At 49.2% G+C, this 20,500-nt stretch overlaps 2 protein-coding genes across 2 annotated transcripts in view; one reads left to right on the top strand and one right to left on the bottom strand.

Moving 5' to 3' along the window:
- trappc1 (trafficking protein particle complex subunit 1) overlaps window positions 1-5,160 on the bottom strand; it is a 6,916-nt gene extending 1,756 nt beyond the window's left edge. Inside the window, exons 1-4 of the mRNA XM_045211770.1 lie at window positions 5,064-5,160; window positions 4,529-4,627; window positions 4,234-4,304; window positions 3,889-4,027 (exon numbers count right to left, since the gene is read on the bottom strand). Of these exons, the coding sequence (XP_045067705.1) occupies window positions 3,889-4,027; window positions 4,234-4,304; window positions 4,529-4,627 (309 nt within the window). The 5' untranslated portion in view covers window positions 5,064-5,160. The remainder of the gene's footprint in view (window positions 1-3,888; window positions 4,028-4,233; window positions 4,305-4,528; window positions 4,628-5,063) is intronic.
- Window positions 5,161-15,749: 10,589 nt separating this feature from the next.
- The window catches only part of LOC121554581 (proteasome subunit beta type-6-like), a 30,379-nt gene continuing 25,628 nt past the window's right edge, over window positions 15,750-20,500 (top strand). The window contains exon 1 of the mRNA XM_045211809.1: window positions 15,750-15,839. Coding sequence (XP_045067744.1) covers window positions 15,750-15,839 — 90 coding nt within the window. The remainder of the gene's footprint in view (window positions 15,840-20,500) is intronic.

The following is a 20,500-nucleotide window of genomic DNA, read 5'->3' on the forward strand; positions in this document are numbered from 1 at the left end:
TTTGAGTTGTCTTGGGTATGTCTGTATCAGCTTTGAGTTGTCTTGGGTATGTCTGTATCAGCTTTGAGTTGTCTTGGGTATGTCTGGATCAGCTTTGAGTTGTCTTGGGTATGTCTGGATCAGCTTTGAGTTGTCTTGGGTATGTCTGGATCAGCTTTGAGTTGTCTTGGGTATGTCTGGATCAGCTTTGAGTTGTCTTGGGTATGTCTGTTTCAGCTTTGCACATCTGGATTTCGGAATTTTCTCCCATTCTTCCATGCAGATTTTTTCAAGCTTGGTTGCTCAGTTTGGTCGGACGGCCAGCTCTAGTCTAGGTAGTTCCATATGTTTTCCATTTCGCTCTTGGAAACTTTCAACACTATAAATCTATAAATAGTTTTATACCCTTCCCCAGATATATGCCTCATCACAATTCTATCGCAGAGATATATGGACAGTTCCTTGGACTTCATGATATAGTTTCTGCTCTGACATGCACTTTCAACTGTGGGACCTTATATAGACAGGTGTGTTTCTTTCCAAATCATGTCCAAACAATTGAATTGGCGACAGGTGGACTCCAATCAAGTTGTAGATACATTTTGATAAGCTAATTTCCCGACGATGACTCACCACTCATCGTACTGGGTGACTTTAACCTCCCGACGCCTGACTTCAATCAACTTTTTTCCACTCCTTTCGTCTTTTGACGTCACCCTTTCTCAGTCACAGGGCAGGCAATACGCTTGACCTCATCTTCACTGCAAAACCGATGTCAAAGCTGACGTGCATACCTGTATAACGTAGGTAGATGACGTAATGACGCCACGAAGAATACAGCGCTACACGTGCAACACAGCATTCCTAACCTAGCCCACAATGTCTGCTGTGTGGATCTATTTTATTTTAAATCTTTCACTCCACAAACCTAGTTACTCATTTGAAAGTGCATCACCACCAGACGATCAGCGACTACTTAGAACAAAAGCAGTAAAACGAAGTGCGCACTTCCAACAACTAAACAAGTTCAAGTCGAGCATTTTCATTTTAAAGAGTAAGAACATTTCAGCGAGACTCAAAGGCTTTCGCCGACTGGTCGAGCACCTCGAGCCCTGGTACACACTACCAAGTAGGCGCTATTTTTCAGATGTTGCCCTACCGGAGTTACACAGGGTTGTTGAAACATACATCCATGAGCTACTTGCTGTGGGCGTCACCGCTATTAGCTTCACGACTGACATTTGGACCAGCGATGTCAGCCCCATGAGCATGCCGAGTCTGACAGCACAGTGGGTCGACGACGATTTCGTACTGAGGAAAGCAGTATTGCATGCTCAAGAATGTGCCTATTTATTGCCTTACCTCCATAACTTGCTACATTTGCACACAATGTATATATATTTTCTGTTGTATTTTTGACTGTATGTTTTGTTTTACCCCATATGTAACTCTGTGTTGTTGTTTTTATCACACTGCTTTGCTTTATCTTGGCCAGGTCGCAGTTGTAAATGAGACCTTGTTCTCAACTGGCTTACCTGGTTAAATAAAGGTGAAATAAAAAATATAAATAAAAGTCACTGGGCTCTGTCATGTCCTCACATGGTCTCTCCTATCATTGTCATGCAGAATCATGTCATCACACTCAACTACTTTTCTCCTTCCCCCTTCTGACACCCGGGTGGCGACCCGCATCTCTGCGTGCCTGGCAGATATCTCAGCTAGGATGTCGACCCACCACTTCATGCTCAACCTCAACAAAATGGAGCTGCTCTTCTCCTGGGAAAGGTCTTTATTTTTTTTTATTATTTTTTTATTTCACCTTTATTTAACCAGGTAAGCCAGTTGAGAACAGGTTCTCATTTACAACTGCGACCTGGCCAAGATAAAGCAAAGTAGTGCAATAAAAAACAACACAGAGTTACATATGGGGTAAAAAACATAAAGTCAGAAATATAACAGAAAATATATATACAGTGTGTGCAAATGAAGCAAGTTATGGAGGTAAGGCAATAAATAGGCTATAGTGCAGAATAATTACAATAGTATTAACACTGGAATGCTAGATGTGCAAGAGATTATGTGCAAAAGAGCAAAATAAATAACAATATAGGGATGAGGTAGTTGGGTGGGCTAATTTCAGATGGGCTGTGTACAGGTGCAGTGATCGGTAAGGTGCTCTGACAACTGATGCTTAAAGTTAGTGAGGGAGATAAGAGTCTCCAGCTTCAGAGATTATTGCAATTCGTTCCAGTCATTGGCAGCAGAGAACTGGAAGGAATGGCGGCCAAAGGAGGTGTTGGCTTTGGGAATGACCAGTGAGATATACCTGCTGGAGCGCAGACTACGGGTGGGTGCTGCTATGGTGACCAATGAGCTAAGATAAGGCGGGGATTTGCCCAGCAGTGATTTATAGATGGCCTGGAGCCAGTGGGTTTGACGACGAACATGTGGTGAGGACCAGCCAACAAGAGCGTACAGGTCACAGTGGTGGGTAGTGTTTTTCAGATGCCCGCTCCAAGACCTCTCCATCACGGTTGACAACCCAACGGTGTCCCGCTCCCAGTGAAAAAAACCTTGGCATGACCCTGGACAACACCCTGTCGTTCTCTGCAAACAGTAAAGCAGTGACTCACTCCTGCAGGTTTGTGCTCTTCAAAAGGGGTCTACAACCTTTTTCTAGCATGAGAGCTACTTTTAAAAATGAAACATTTCGCCAGCTACAATTTTTTTGTTGTTGCTTCAGATAGGCACATTGTTCTCTTGTCCTCTACCCTGCAACTAGTCCCCGGGTCGGTCCAACTAGTCCCCGGGTCGGTCCAACTAGTCCCCGGGTCGGTCCTCTACCCTGCAACTAGTCCCCGGGTCGGTCCAACTAGTCCCCGGGTCGGTCCTCTACCCTGCAACTAGTCCCCGGGTCGGTCCAACTAGTCCCCGGGTCGGTCCTCTACCCTGCAACTAGTCCCCGGGTCGGTCCAACTAGTCCCCGGGTCGGTCCTCTACCCTGTAACTAGTCCCCAGGTCGGTCCAACTAGTCCCCGGGTCGGTCCTCTACCCTGCAACTAGTCCCCGGGGTCGGTCCAACTAGTCCCCGGGTCGGTCCCTCTACCCTGTAACTAGTCCCCGGGTCGGTCCTCTACCCTGCAACTAGTCCCCAGGTCGGTCCAACTAGTCCCCGGGTCGGTCCTCTACCCTGCAACTAGTCCCCGGGTCGGTCCAACTAGTCCCCGGGTCGGTCCTCTACCCTGTAACTAGTCCCCGGGTCGGTCCTCTACCCTGCAACTAGTCCCCAGGTCGGTCCAACTAGTCCCCGGGTCGGTCCTCTACCCTGCAACTAGTCCCCGGGTCGGTCCTCTACCCTGCAACTAGTCCCCAGGTCGGTCCAACTAGTCCCCAGGTCGGTCCAACTAGTCCCATACATTTACAAAAACATGTTTTCACTTTGTCATTATGGGGTATGGTGTGTAGATGGGTGAGGAAAAAATACATTGAATCCATTTTGAATTCAGGCTGAAACAACAAAATGTGGAATAAGTCAAGGGGTATAAATACTTTCTGAAGGCACTGTATAACCACACAAAGGATTCTTCACTATGTACTCTACATACAGCTGGGGAGAGAAGGAGAGAGAAGAGAGAAGAGAGGGGGAGAGAGAGAAGAGAGGGGGAGAGAGAGAGAAGAGAGGGGGAGAGAGAGAGAAGAGATGGGGGGGAGAGAGAGAAGAGAGGGGGAGAGAGAGAAGAGAGGGGGAGAGAGAGAAGAGAGGGGGAGAGAGAGAAGAGAGGGGGAGAGAGAGAGAGAAGAGAGGGGGAGAGAGAGAGAAGAGAGGGGGAGAGAGAGAAGAGAGGGGGAGAGAGAAGAGAGGGAGAGAGAGAGATACATGGTTACTTACACCCCCACTCCCATGCTTACCGTGCTGTATATCTGGTGCAGTATATCTTTAGCGTTGGGAACTCCCAGGTCTGTGTTCATTATAATCTTAATGCCAGTTGGTGTCTCATAATAGTGCAGTTTATACTTGCTGGTCTGGAAGGTCAAGAAACCATCCTTCCTGTGGAGGGGTTAAGGTAAACAACATAGCCTTAGTGTGAAAGGAAGCCGCATAGGCTACTAAAACTTTGTACGACTACTCAGAGCAAATCTTCAGACTTCCAATAGTCGAGTCTACGATACAAGATTTAGGAGGACGGCCACGCAAGACTAAGGTTAACACATACCATCCCACCCACCCACCCACACCCACCCACTGAAGGATACATATCCAGGGGAGACATCTTGCTGCAGAAGGATCTGATGGAGAACAGCATCCCATACATCAGCTTAAACTCCTGAGAGAGAGAGAAGGGAGAAAGAGGGAAAGAGAAACCAGAATCTAGACAATTGTATCACTTTTGTTATAATAAAGCCAGTATGAAACAAGCCTGTATGGATGATTATGAAGACTCTTTATAAACACTATGAAACACTATGTAGTCTATACGAAACACTATGACGCCTGTATGAAACTGAAAAACTATGAAGCATGAATGAAGCGTTATGCCTCCTGTCTCACCTCCTCCTTGGAGATGCCGGCCTGTTTCTTGCGGTTCCACTCCCCATAGTGCAGACAGCTTCCGTTACGATCAAAGATGTACAGGTTATGAACCGTCATCTACACAGGGGTCAGAGGTCAGGGTTAGGCTTCACTTCGACCACAACTTATTACATTTTGAATCCTTTATATTGCCTTTTGAAAACGCCTTGTCTTTTTAGTCATGTGATGGCTAGTTATGAAACTTCCCTTATTCAGTAGTGCTAGACAGAGAGAGGACTAACTACTTCAATCTTTCTCCATTATTTTTGGACTCTCCCTTACTAAATATTCGCCTTGCAGTTAAATATTCGCCTTGCAACTACTAGCTACAATAAAAAAAGGAGTGTGTGTGTACTGTGATGATGCCATTGAGCTACCGTTAGCTAACTAGACATTCAATAGATCTAGTTACACTGCGCTGTCTGTGTCGTTACTATTATTCTCTAACTAGTCGAAAATAGCTAACAAATAACCTATAATAAAGAGAATTTGTCGAGAATCAAAAACTGTTAACCTTTCTCTTCCTGTTTCTTACAGAAGGACCCCAAAACAGACGCCCCTTCTACTGCCTGACGGTAAAAAGTCTGCCAAAACTCTGTCGTTCCGGGCATGAAATCAATGATTGGAAGGAGAGCAAACTGTTATAAGAATATAATAGTATGTCTGTTTGTACTACTATTTTACACATCAAGACAGAATTTGTGCGATAATTTCAGAAAGGCACTCCATAAACTGCGTTGTTTTGTCAAGCTACGTGAGAAGATGCGCTACTTGCGTACAAGTGCTCCAACTCGACTATTTCCTCCGTATCTTTGATATCCACAGAGACGTACGCAGGGTTGCCATGTTCGCGATTTTCTAGCTTACTTTGATAACGATGTCGCGGGTGAAAATGTAGTGGTCGCGGGTTTGGGATTTTGGGCTACTTCCATGGCAATTTCTTAAAAATATATACTGAACAAAAATATAAACGCAACAATTTCAACGATTTTACTGAGTTACAGTTTGTATAAGGAAATCAGTCAATTAAAATAAATTCATTAGGCCCAAATTTATGGGATTTCACATGACTCGGGGGCAGACACAGGGGAGCCAGGCCCAGCCAATAAGAATTAGTTTTCCCCCACAAAAGGGCTTTATTACAGACAGAAATCCTCCTCCGTTTCATCAGCTGTCTGATGGCCTGATGTGGAGGTCCTGGGCTGCCATGGTTACACGTGGTCTGTGGTTGTGAGGCAGGTTGGATGTACTGCCAAATTCTCTAAAACAACGTTTGAGGTGGCTTATGGTAGAGAACTTAACATTAAATTATTTGCAAACAGCTATGGTGGACATTCCTCCATTGCACGTTCCCTCAAAACTTGAGATATCTGTGGCATTGTGTTGTGTGACAAAACTGCACAATTTAGTGGCCTTTTTTGTCCCCAGCACAAGGTGCACCTGTGTAATGATCATGCTATTTAATCAGCTTCTTGATATGCCCCGATTCCCATTGGGGGCCAGTATGAAATAATGTATGCACTCACTAACTGTAAGTCTCTCTGGATAAGAGTGTCTGCTAAATGACAAAAAAATTTAAAAAGGATTATCTTGGCAAAGGAGAAATGCTCACTAACAGGGATGTAAACACATTTGTGTACGAAATTTGAGAGAAATAAGCTTTTTGTGTGTATGGAACATTTCTGGGATCTTTAATTTCAGCTCATGAAACATGGGACCAACACTTTACATGTTGCGTTTATATTTTTGTTACAGTTTTTCTCAATTGCTAAAACACTAAACCCTATTGTCTGAACCAAATGCTCAGTTGCCTGAACCCACTGATTGAATCAATCACTCTTTTGGCAAAACCATAAGCACTTTTCACCTGTTTAGACATAACTTGCCAACACATTTTCATTGTGATGCACCCGTGCTGCATAATGGTGAGCACAGGTGACAAAAGTCAAACACAATTAGAGCACAGGTGTCACCACTTGAACACAACAACTCAAAATTGATCACACTTGTGGCTAATGATGTGAGGGAACATATACAGTAAGCCAGTTCAGAGAGCACTGGTTTGTGAGGCCCTACAATGGATAGAAATCTGAGAGGAAGAGTTCGTGTGAGAGGAGGTCAGCGAAGACAAAGAACAGTAATATCTAATGAAATCAGAGCTACTGTGATTGACCATGTTCTTGTCCATGGTATGAGCATGAGGGAGGCTGGACAAAGGGTACAACCAAACATCAGTAGATTCACTGTGTCCACCATAATCCGAAGATTTAGAGAAGAGAACAGGTAATTACCTTTTTTTGACATTATAGTACAGTATGTAAATGTTGACAGCAATTACTGTATGACATACTATATACTGTACCACAGTATACTGTAAGTAAATATATGTTTCAGTACATCACTGTACCAATGTACTGTAGTATTGTAATGGAGGGTTGGTCTAACTGTTTGTAGGCCTAGTATTCCATGTATATTTTTTGTAACTCCATGTTCTCTTTTTGTAGAATTGAAAGACTGCCACATGGGGGTGGGAGGACAGGTATGTTCTCCCCACACCAAGAGACCTTAATTGTTGATATGGTCCGTGAGAACAATGCCATTAAACTGAGCGAAATTCAGCAGAAGATCATTGAGGACCATTTAAATTTTGAGGGTATCAACAGTGTCAGCCTCTCTACTGTTGATCGTGTCCTCAAGCGCAACAGACTGCGCATGAAACAGCTATACAGAGTGCCCTTTGATCGCAACTCAGACAGAGTCAAAGAGCAAAGATTCCAGTATGTACAGGTTGGCATATATCCAGACACATTCAATGTTGATTACTCTAAGTAGTGATTTACTGTAGTGGCCTAAATCACTTTTTCCGTATCACTTACAAAACTATATATATTTCTACAGAGGGTTTTTCAACTGGATGCAATGGAAAGATACATCTACATGGATGAAGCTGGGTTTACAGTAATCTCACCAAAAGGAGAAGGAGAGGCCGTAATGTGATTGGCCATCGGGCCATTGTTGGTGTTCCTGGGCAGCGTGGTGGCAATGTCACATTATGTGCTGCCATCAGCAATGATGGGGTTGTCCACCATCATGCCAACCTGGGGCCCTACAACACTCACCAGCTCCTCATTTTCCTCAATCACATGCGAGATGCTTTGTTAGGGCAGCAGGATGAGCATCCCATCTATGTTGTTGTTTGGGACAATGTGAGTTTTCACAGAGCCCTCCAGGTTAGAGAGTGGTACAATATGAACCAAGGTTTTATCAATCTTTGCCTTCCACCGTACTCCCCTTTCCTAAACCCCATTGAGAAATTCTTCTCCTCATGGCGGTGGAAGGTATATGAACGCCAACCTTACACCAGGGTAAATCTCCTGCAAGCCATGGGACTTGCCTGTGGTGACATAGGTGTGGAGGCATGCCAAGCCTGGATACGGCATGCCAGGGGTTTTTTCCCCCGTTGCCTGGCCAGACAAAATGTGGCCTGTGACGTGGATGAAGTCCTGTGGCCTGACCCAGTACGGAGACATGATGCTGTGGCTGAGTAATGCACTTATTTGTATATTTTTGTACTTTATTTTTACATTTACATTACATTTACATTTTAGTCATTTAGCAGACGCTCTTATCCAGAGCGACTTACAGGAGCAATTAGGGTTAAGTGCCTTGCTCAAGGGCACATCGACAGATTTTTCACCTAGTCGGCTTGGGGATTAGAACCAGCGACCTTTCGGTTACTGGCACAAAGCTCTTACCCACTAAGCCACCTGCCACACAAGTGGCAAACGCATAAGATTTCTGTTTGTTTTTACAAGTGCTACATGTAAATGCACAAGATTTCTGTTTTGTCTTTTTGTACAAGTGCTAAATGCACAGTTTTTTTTTGTTTTGCAACATGCAGTTAGCCTACAGTGAACAATAAACATTTATTTCTCCAGCTTCATGTCCTGAGCATTGTGTTTTCTATTTTTCTACGTAGTGTTTAGTGACTGTTCAGTAGTGTTTTTAATTTTGATTGACTCGGGGCACGATTTGACAACATAGTTCAGTTTTGAGCACAGATTGAACTGTTTTGAGGTGAAAGTTTGGTTTTGCAAGAAGAGTCTGAGGTTTTGTGAATGTAGCTTGAAAATTGGGTTTTGTGTTCACAGTTAAGAGAAAAGGAGAGCAGCTTTCAAGAAATGTGTCTTAGCAATCGAGGAAAAACTGTAAATGTATATTTCACTGTGACCTGCTGCTGCTGACTATCAGGCAGTGAGAGAGAGAGAGAGAGAGAAATACAACCCATATTTATGTTTATTTATTTTACCTTTTGTACTTTAACTATTTGCACATTGTTACAACACTGTATATAAACATAATATGACATTTGAAATGTCTCTATTCTTTTGGAACTTTTGTGAGTGTAATGTTTAATGTTCATTTTTTATTTATTTCACTTTTGTTTATTATCTATTTCACTTGCTTTGGCAATGTAAACATGTGTTTCCCATGCCAATAAAGCCCATTGAATTGAGAGAGTGGTGGGGAGGGCCGGAGGGGGGTGTGTGTGTGTGTTGAGACCAGTATGTGAGAGGAGCGGAGCAAGGAGCGCAGCGTGCCCAATTTGACTGGAGGGTGGAGCGAGACTCCCAAAGGCTGTCTGCCCTGCAGCGTCGGCCTTCTCGCCCGCTCCAATTTCACTCCAGTAGCGTTTACTTCACCAGCTCAGGGCATGTCCGGCCCAGCATGCATTTCTAGTCTCCTGCTGTAGCCCCTCGCTTTAGCTACTGTCATGGAGTTCGCTAAATATTTTCATAAAGAAACTGATAAAACACACAGGTGCTAAATCAAGGTGACTTACAAAGATGAGGACCAAGAGCAAGAGAGGGAGTGTGGTGATGTAGCATCCACAACTAAATAATCATTGTAGAATCTGAAAAAGACACGAATCCTGAAAGCATGATGGTATCCTTACTATGTGCTAAATGAAAGGAATGAGGTGGGTAGATAACTAAATGTGTCATTGTAGCAAAGTATTTATAAACTAAAAATCTGATCTCTATACTAAAGGCCATCATTGATTTTGGCCCAATAGGCCTGGCATATTCCCACATACAAGGAGCTTTCCATTTTGATTGGGTTATTTTGCCTAAAAACCTTTAAGCCTACGTATAGAACATTTAAAAACAACTCTGCATCTCTGCCCAGCCTGGCAAGACTGGCCAAATGGGTGGTTAGCATCCCCAGTGGCTCAGCAGGGGTGGGGAGGATATTATCCACTGCTGGCCTGGTTAGCATCCCCAGGGGTGGGGAGGATATTATCCACTGCTGGCCTGGTTAGCATCCCCAGTGGCTGTGCAGGGGTGGGGAGGATATTATCCACTGCTGGCCTGGTTAGCATCCCCAGGGGTGGGGAGGATATTATCCACTGCTGGCCTGGTTAGCATCCCCAGGGGTGGGGAGGATATTATCCACCGCTGGCCTGGTTAGCATCCCCAGGGGTGGGGAGGATATTATCCACCGCTGGCCTGGTTAGCATCCCCAGGGGTGGGGAGGATATTATCCACCGCTGGCCTGGTTAGCATCCCCAGGGGTGGGGAGGATATTATCCACCGCTGGCCTGGTTAGCATCCCCAGGGGTGGGGAGGATATTATCCACCGCTGGCCTGGTTAGCATCCCCAGGGGTGGGGAGGATATTATCCACCGCTGGCCTGGTTAGCATCCCCAGGGGTGGGGAGGATATTATCCACCGCTGGCCTGGTTAGCATCCCCAGGGGTGGGGGAGGATATTATCCACCGCTGGCCTGGTTAGCATCCCCAGGGGTGGGGAGGATATTATCCACCGCTGGCCTGGTTAGCATCCCCAGGGGTGGGGAGGATATTATCCACCGCTGGCCTGGTTAGCATCCCCAGGGGTGGGGAGGATATTATCCACCGCTGGCCTGGTTAGCATCCCCAGGGGTGGGGGAGGATATTATCCACCGCTGGCCTGGTTAGCATCCCCAGGGGTGGGGAGGATATTATCCACCGCTGGCCTGGTTAGCATCCCCAGGGGTGGGGAGGATATTATCCACCGCTGGCCTGGTTAGCATCCCCAGGGGTGGGGGAGGATATTATCCACCGCTGGCCTGGTTAGCATCCCCAGGGGTGGGGAGGATATTATCCACCGCTGGCCTGGTTAGCATCCCCAGGGGTGGGGAGGATATTATCCACCGCTGGCCTGGTTAGCATCCCCAGGGGTGGGGGAGGATATTATCCACCGCTGGCCTGGTTAGCATCCCCAGGGGTGGGGAGGATATTATCCACCGCTGGCCTGGTTAGCATCCCCAGGGGTGGGGAGGATATTATCCACCGCTGGCCTGGTTAGCATCCCCAGGGGTGGGGAGGATATTATCCACCGCTGGCCTGGTTAGCATCCCCAGGGGTGGGGAGGATATTATCCACCGCTGGCCTGGTTAGCATCCCCAGGGGTGGGGAGGATATTATCCACCGCTGGCCTGGTTAGCATCCCCAGGGGTGGGGAGGATATTATCCACCGCTGGCCTGGTTAGCATCCCCAGGGGTGGGGAGGATATTATCCACCGCTGGCCTGGTTAGCATCCCCAGGGGTGGGGAGGATATTATCCACCGCTGGCCTGGTTAGCATCCCCAGGGGTGGGGAGGATATTATCCACCGCTGGCCTGGTTAGCATCCCCAGGGGTGGGGAGGATATTATCCACCGCTGGCCTGGTTAGCATCCCCAGGGGTGGGGAGGATATTATCCACCGCTGGCCTGGTTAGCATCCCCAGGGGTGGGGAGGATATTATCCACCGCTGGCCTGGTTAGCATCCCCAGTGGTGGGGAGGATATTATCCACTGCTGGCCTGGTTAGCATCCCCAGGGGTGGGGAGGATATTACCCACTGCTGGCCTGGTTAGCATCCCCAGTGGCTGTGCAGGGGTGGGGAGGATATTATCCACTGCTGGCCTGGTTAGCATCCCCAGGGGTGGGGAGGATATTATCCACTGCTGGCCTGGTTAGCATCCCCAGTGGCTGTGCAGGGGTGGGGAGGATATTATCCACTGCTGGCCTGGTTAGCATCCCCAGGGGTGGGGAGGATATTACCCACTGCTGGCCTGGTTAGCATCCCCAGTGGCTGTGCAGGGGTGGGGAGGATATTATCCACTGCTGGCCTGGTTAGCATCCCCAGGGGTGGGGAGGATATTATCCACTGCTGGCCTGGTTAGCATCCCCAGTGGCTGTGCAGGGGTGGGGAGGATATTATCCACTGCTGGCCTGGTTAGCATCCCCAGGGGTGGGGGAGGATATTATCCACTGCTGGCCTGGTTAGCATCCCCAGGGGTGGGGAGGATATTATCCACTGCTGGCCTGGTTAGCATCCCCAGGGGTGGGGGAGGATATTATCCACTGCTGGCCTGGTTAGCATCCCCAGGGGTGGGGAGGATATTATCCACTGCTGGCCTGGTTAGCATCCCCAGGGGTGGGGGAGGATATTATCCACTGCTGGCCTGGTTAGCATCCCCAGGGGTGGGGAGGATATTATCCACTGCTGGCCTGGTTAGCATCCCCAGGGGGTGGGGAGGATATTATCCACTGCTGGCCTGGTTAGCATCCCCAGGGGTGGGGAGGATATTATCCACTGCTGGCCTGGTTAGCATCCCCAGGGGTGGGGAGGATATTATCCACTGCTGGCCTGGTTAGCATCCCCAGGGGTGGGGAGGATATTATCCACTGCTGGCCTGGTTAGCATCCCCAGGGGTGGGGAGGATATTATCCACTGCTGGCCTGGTTAGCATCTGCAGGGGTGGGGAGGATATTATCCACTGCTGGCCTGGTTAGCATCCCCAGGGGTGGGGAGGATATTATCCACTGCTGGCCTGGTTAGCATCCCCAGTGGCTCAGCAGGGGTGGGGAGGATATTATCCACTGCTGGCCTGGTTAGCATCCCCAGGGGTGGGGAGGATATTATCCACTGCTGGCCTGGTTAGCATCCCCAGGGGTGGGGAGGATATTATCCACTGCTGGCCTGGTTAGCATCCCCAGGGGTGGGGAGGATATTATCCACTGCTGGCCTGGTTAGCATCCCCAGGGGTGGGGAGGATATTATCCACTGCTGGCCTGGTTAGCATCCCCAGGGGTGGGGAGGATATTATCCACTGCTGGCCTGGTTAGCATCCCCAGGGGTGGGGAGGATATTATCCACTGCTGGCCTGGTTAGCATCCCCAGGGGTGGGGAGGATATTATCCACTGCTGGCCTGGTTAGCATCCCCAGGGGTGGGGAGGATATTATCCACTGCTGGCCTGGTTAGCATCCCCAGGGGTGGAGAGGATATTATCCACTGCTGGCCTGGTTAGCATCCCCAGGGGTGGGGAGGATATTATCCACTGCTGGCCTGGTTAGCATCCCCAGGGGTGGGGGAGGATATTATCCACTGCTGGCCTGGTTAGCATCCCCAGGGGTGGAGAGGATATTATCCACTGCTGGCCTGGTTAGCATCCCCAGGGGTGGGGAGGATATTATCCACTGCTGGCCTGGTTAGCATCCCCAGTGGCTGTGCAGGGGTGGGGAGGATATTATCCACTGCTGGCCTGGTTAGCATCCCCAGTGGCTGTGCAGGGGTGGGGAGGATATTATCCACTGCTGGCCTGGTTAGCATCCCCAGTGGTGGGGAGGATATTATCCACTGCTGGCCTGGTTAGCATCCCCAGGGGTGGGGAGGATATTACCCACTGCTGGCCTGGTTAGCATCCCCAGTGGCTGTGCAGGGGTGGGGAGGATATTATCCACTGCTGGCCTGGTTAGCATCCCCAGGGGTGGGGAGGATATTATCCACTGCTGGCCTGGTTAGCATCCCCAGTGGCTGTGCAGGGGTGGGGAGGATATTATCCACTGCTGGCCTGGTTAGCATCCCCAGGGGTGGGGAGGATATTATCCACTGCTGGCCTGGTTAGCATCCCCAGGGGTGGGGAGGATATTATCCACTGCTGGCCTGGTTAGCATCCCCAGGGGTGGGGAGGATATTATCCACTGCTGGCCTGGTTAGCATCCCCAGGGGTGGGGAGGATATTATCCACTGCTGGCCTGGTTAGCATCCCCAGGGGTGGGGAGGATATTATCCACTGCTGGCCTGGTTAGCATCCCCAGGGGTGGGGAGGATATTATCCACTGCTGGCCTGGTTAGCATCCCCAGGGGTGGGGAGGATATTATCCACTGCTGGCCTGGTTAGCATCCCCAGGGGTGGGGAGGATATTACCCACTGCTGGCCTGGTTAGCATCCCCAGGGGTGGGGAGGATATTACCCACTGCTGGCCTGGTTAGCATCCCCAGGGGTGGGGAGGATATTATCCACTGCTGGCCTGGTTAGCATCCCCAGGGGTGGGGAGGATATTATCCACTGCTGGCCTGGTTAGCATCCCCAGGGGTGGGGAGGATATTATCCACTGCTGGCCTGGTTAGCATCCCCAGGGGTGGGGAGGATATTATCCACTGCTGGCCTGGTTAGCATCCCCAGGGGTGGGGAGGATATTATCCACTGCTGGCCTGGTTAGCATCCCCAGGGGTGGGGAGGATATTATCCACTGCTGGCCTGGTTAGCATCCCCAGGGGTGGGGAGGATATTATCCACTGCTGGCCTGGTTAGCATCCCCAGGGGTGGGGAGGATATTACCCACTGCTGGCCTGGTTAGCATCCCCAGGGGTGGGGAGGATATTATCCACTGCTGGCCTGGTTAGCATCCCCAGGGGGTGGGGAGGATATTATCCACTGCTGGCCTGGTTAGCATCCCCAGGGGTGGGGAGGATATTATCCACTGCTGGCCTGGTTAGCATCCCCAGGGGTGGGGAGGATATTATCCACTGCTGGCCTGGTTAGCATCCCCAGGGGTGGGGAGGATATTATCCACTGCTGGCCTGGTTAGCATCCCCAGGGGTGGGGAGGATATTATCCACTGCTGGCCTGGTTAGCATCCCCAGTGGCTGTGCAGGGGTGGGGAGGATATTATCCACTGCTGGCCTGGTTAGCATCCCCAGGGGTGGGGAGGATATTATCCACTGCTGGCCTGGTTAGCATCCCCAGGGGTGGGGAGGATATTATCCACTGCTGGCCTGGTTAGCATCCCCAGGGGTGGGGAGGATATTATCCACTGCTGGCCTGCTATCCAGGCACCATCGTTTGAGCCTGAAGCCACAGACTGGCCAAAATTTGTATTTAATTCTAAGTAAATCACAGCCTGTATACTCACTTGATAGACTGTAATGATTTAATCCAACTAAATGTTGTTTAAATGCTGAGCCCTTTATGTCCCTACCAGTGTAGTGTGTTTCACTCTCAAATGATTCACAATGTATTTCTTTCTAGGCTATAGCCTTGAAATCATTGACATTATACAGACTAAATAATTCATTTTCGTTCATTCTTAGGCTCCTGACCTATTTAGAGTGTTTATATGCTGTTTAATATGACGCACAGTTAAATAGCCATCACTAGCACATTAGAGGCTGTACAGGTGCATCAAAGCTGGGACCGAGAGAATGAAAAACAGCTTCTATCTCAAGGCCATCAGACTGTTAAATAGCCATCACTAGCACATTAAAGGCTGCTGCTGCCTATTTGAAATCACTGGCCACTTTAAGAAATGGAACACTAGTCACTTTAATAATGTTTACATATCTTGCATTACTCATCTCATATGTATATACATTTACATTTTAGTCATTTAGCAGACGCTCTTATCCAGAGCGACTTACAGTTAGTGAGTGCATACATTTTTCATACTGGCCCCCCGTGGGAATCGAACCCACAACCCTGGCGTTGCAAACACCATGCTCTACCAACTGAGCTACATCCCTGCCGGCCGGGCCAATTGTGCGCCGCCCCACGGGTCTCCCGGTCACGGCCAGCTACGACAGAGCCTGGATACCGGGCGACTGTATTCTATAATATTCTACTGTATCTTAGTCCATGCCGCTCTGTCATTGCTCGTCCATATATATATATATATTCTTAAATTCCATTCCTTACTAGTTGTGTGTGTATTGGGTATGTTGGGAAATTGTTAGATATTACTTGTTAGATATTACTGCAACTCCCCTCTTTCTGCCCCCCAAAAAGTGGGCTTTTCAGGCCTTGTGGGAATATTTAGAGTTGTCATAGGGCTAGACATTACAGCTTGACCTGGCAACCCTGGACGTACGCTAAATAAGTTGTTTCAAAATGGCGGCAGCAACGGCGATGCGGTTCGGTCAGCTCTCCTCCGGGATCGACATGGCACCGGACTGGACCATGAAGGAAGTCAGCACCGGGGTGAGTGGTCTACATGGTGTGGCTGAAACCAGTCCCGATAGGATGTTCCAGAGCAAAGTTATCTATAACTTTGAGAACCTGTTGAATGAGACAGCACTTCTGGCGACAGTCAGAAGCCTCTCCATCAAACCAAGTTCATTCATTATGAATCCGATCTCCTCTGCATTATTGTAGCCATTTGCTACAGCCTGTCAACTATGCCTCTGCCTATCCCTGTTCTCTCCTCTCTGCACAGGCTACACAAACGCCTCACACCGCGTGGCTGCTGCCTCTCTAACCTGGTGGTCCCTGCACGCACCCCACACCTGGAGTTCCAGGTCTCAGGCAGCCTCTGGAACTGCCGTTCTGCTGCCAACAAAGCTGACTTCATCCCAGCCTATGCTAACCTCCAGTCCCTCGACTTCCTGGCGCTGACGGAAACATGGATTACCACTGAAAACACTGCTACTCCTACTGCTCTCTCCTCGTCTGACCATGTGTTCTCGCATACCCCGAGAGCATCTGGTCAGAGGGTGGTGGCACAGGAATCCTCATCTCTCCCAAGTGGACATTCTCAATTTTTCCCCTAACCCACCTGTCTATCTCCTCATTTGAATTCCATGCTGTCACAGTCACTAGCCCATTTAAGCTTAATATCCTTGTCATCTATCGCCCTCCAGGTTCCCTTGGAGAGTTCATCAATGAGCTTGACGCCTTGATAAGTTCCTTTCCTGAGGATGGCTCACCCCTCACAGTTTTGGGGGATTTCAACCTCCCTATGTCCACATTTGACTCATTTCTCTCTGCCTCCTTCTTTCCACTCCTCTCCTCTTTTGACCTCACCCTCTCACCGTCCCCCTACTCACAAGGCAGGCAATACGCTTGACCTCATCTTTACTAGATGCTGCTCTTCTACTAATCTCACTGCAACTCCCCTCCATGTCTCCGACCACTACTTTGTATCCTTTTCTCTCGCTCTCCTCCAACACTACTCACTCTGCCCCTACACAGATGGTAATGCGCCGCCGCAACCTTCGCTCTCTCTCTCCCACTACTCTCTCCTCTTCCATCCTATCATCTCTTCCCTCTGCTCAATCCTTCTCCCTCCAATCTCCTGATTCTGCCTCCTCAACCCTCCTCTCCTCCCTTTCTGCATCCTTTGACTCTCTGTGTCCCCTATCCTCCCGGCCGGCTCGGTCCTCCCCTCCAGCTCCGTGGCTTGATGACTCATTGCGAGCTCACAGAACAGAGCTCCGGGCAGCGGAGCGGAAATGGAAGAAAACTAAACTCCCTGCCGACCTGGCATCTTTTCACTCCCTCCTCTCTACATTTTCTTCATCTGTTTCTGCTGCTAAGGCCACTTTCTACCACTCTAAATTCCAAGCATCTGCCTCTAACCCTAGGAAGCTCTTTGCCACATTTTCCTCCCTCCTGAATCCTCCCCCCCTCCCTCCCCCCATCCTCTCTCTCTGTGGATGACTTCGTCAACCACTTTGAAAAGAAGGTTGACGACATCCGATCCTCGTTTGTTAAGTCTAATGACACTGCTGGTCCTACTCACACTGCCCTACCCTATGCTTTGACTTCTTTCTCCCCTCTCTCTCCAGATAAAATCCTGCGACTTGTGACTGCAGGCCGCCCAACAACCTGCCCGCTTGACCCCATCCCCTCCTCTCGTCTCCAGACCATCTCCGGTGACCTTCTCCCCTACCTCACCTCGCTGATCAACTCATCCTTGACCGCTGGCCATGTCCCTTCCGTCTTCAAGAGAGCGAGAGTTGCTCCCCTTCTCAAAAAACCAACACTCGATCCCACTGATGTCAACAACTACAGACCAGTATCCCTTCTTTCTTTTCTTTCCAAAACTATTGAGCGTGCCGTCTTTAGCCAACTCTCTTGCTATTTCTCTCAGAATGACCTTCTTGATCCAAACCAGTCAGGTTTCAGGACTGGTCATTCAACTGAGACTGCTCTTCTCTGTGTCACGGAGGCTCTCCGCACTGCTAAAGCTAACTCTCTCTCCTCTGCTCTTGTCCTTCTAGACCTGTCTGCTGCCTTTGATACTGTGAACCATCAGATCCTCCTCTCCACCCTCTCCGAGCTGGGCATCTCCGGCGCGGCTCACTCCTGGATTGCGCCTACCTGACCGGTCGCTCCTACCAAGTGGCGTGGCGAGAAGCTGTCTCCGCACCACGTGCTCTCACCACTGGTGTCCCCCAGGGCTCAGTTCTAGGCCCTCTCCTTTTCTCCCTATACACCAAGTCACTTGGCTCTGTCATATCCTCACATGGCCTCTCCTATCATTGCTACGCTGACGATACACAACTAATCTTCTCCTTTCCCCCTTCTGATAACCAGGTGGCGAATCGCATCTCTGCATGTCTGGCAGACATATCAGTATGGATGACGGATCACCACCTCAAGCTGAACCCTGGCAAGACGGAGCCGCTCTTCCTCCCGGGGAAGGACTGCCCGTTCCATGATCTCGCCATCACGGTTGACAACTCCGTTGTGTCCTCCTCCCAGAGTGCGAAGAGCCTTGGCGTGACCCTGGACAACACCCTGTCGTTCTCCGCTAACATCAAGGCGGTGACCCGCTCCTGCAGGTTCATGCTCTACAACATTCGGAGAGTACGACCCTGCCTTACACAGGAAGCGGCACAGGTCCTAATCCAGGCACTTGTCATCTCCCGTCTGGATTACTGCAACTCGCTGTTGGCTGGCCTCCCTGCCTGTGCCATTAAGCCCCTACAACTCATCCAGAACGCCGCAGCCCGTCTGGTGTTCAACCTTCCCAAGTTCTCTCCGTCACCCCCTCCTCCGCACACTCCACTGGCTTCCAGTTGAAGCTCGCATCCGTTACAAGACCATGGTGCTTGCCTATGGAGCAGTGAGGGGAACGGCACCTCTGTACCTTCGGGCTCTGATCAGTCCCTACACCCAAACGAGGGCATTGCGTTTCATCCACCTCTGGCCTGCTGGCTCCCCTTCCTCTGCGGAAGCATAGTTCCCGCTCAGCCCAGTCAAAACTGTTCGCTGCTCTGGCACCCCAATGGTGGAACAAGCTCCCTCACGACGCCAGGACAGCGGAGTCACTCACCACCTTCCGGAGACATTTGAAACCCCACCTCTTTAAGGAATACCTGGGATAGGATAAAGTAATCCTTCTACCCCCAAAATTGTAAAGTGGTTATCCCACTGGCTATAGGGTGAATGCACCAATTTGTGAGTCGCTAAATGACGTAAATGTGCCCTTGAGCAAGGCACTTAACCCTAATTGCTCCTGTAAGTCGCTCTGGATAAGAGCGTCTGCTAAATGACTAAAATGTAAATGTAAATGTAATTATCATCTCTAGCTAGCTCGCTATCTCATACAACTAGTTAAACTGAGCCAGTTGGCTAATGATTTTTGACTAGCTACGTTTAAACAAAACTAAACCAAAGATGTCAACCATGATAGACCACAGCAGATCACCGACCATTTCGAATCCCACCGTACCTTCTCCGCTATGCAATCCGGTTTCCGAGCTGGTCATGGGTGCACTTCAGCCACGCTCAAGGTCCTAAACGATATTATAACCGCGATCGATAATAGACAGTACTGTGCAGCCGTTTTCATTGACCTGGCCAAGGCTTTCGACTCTGTCAACCACCGCATTCTTATTGGCAGACTAAATAGCCTTGGTTTCTCAAATGACTGCCTCTCCTGGTTCACCAACTACTTCTTAGATAGAGTTCAATGTGTCAAATCGGAGGGCCTGTTGTCTGGACCTATGGCAGTCTCTATGGGGGTGCCACAGGGTTCAATTCTTGGGCCGACTCTTTTCTCTGTGTATATCAATGACGTCGCTCTTGCTGCTGGTGACTCTCAGATCCACCTCTACGCAGACGACACCATTTTGTATACATCTGGCCCTTCATTGGACACTGTGTTAACAAACCTCCAAACGAGCTTCAATTCCATACAACACTCCTTCAGTAGCCTCCAACTGCTCTTAAACACTAGCAAAACTAAATGCATGCTCTTCAACCGACGCTGCTTGCACCCGCCCACCCGACTAGAATCACTACACTCGACGGGTCTGACCTAGAGTATGTGGACAACTACAAATATCTAGGTGTCTGGTTAGACTGTAAACTCTCCTTCCAGACTCACATTAAGAATCTCCAATCCAAAGTTAAATCTAGAATCGGTTTCCTATTTCGCAACAAAGCCTCCTTCACTCATGCTGCCAAACATGCCCTCGTAAAACTGACTATCCTACCGATCCTTGACTTCGGCGATGTAATTTACAAAATAGCCTCCAACACTCTACTCAGCAAATTGGATGTAGTCTATCACAGTGCCATCCGTTTTGTCTCCAAAGCCCCATATAATACCCACCACTGTGACCTGTACGCTCTTGTTGGCTGGTCCTCACTACATGTTCGTCGTCAAACCCACTGGCTCCAGGTCATCTATAAATCACTGCTAGGCAAATCCCCGCCTTATCTTAGCTCATTGGTCACCATAGCAACACCCACCCGTAGTCTGCGCTCCAGCGGGTATATCTCACTGGTCATCCCCAAAGCCAACACCTCCTTTGGCCGCAATTCCTTCCAGTTCTCTGCTGCCAATGACTGGAACAAATTGCAAAAATCTCTGAAGCTGGAGACACTTATCTCCCTCACTAACTTTAAGC

Source organism: Coregonus clupeaformis, chromosome 39 (genome assembly GCF_020615455.1).
Source record: "Coregonus clupeaformis isolate EN_2021a chromosome 39, ASM2061545v1, whole genome shotgun sequence".
In the NCBI taxonomy this organism is placed as follows: domain Eukaryota; kingdom Metazoa; phylum Chordata; class Actinopteri; order Salmoniformes; family Salmonidae; genus Coregonus; species Coregonus clupeaformis.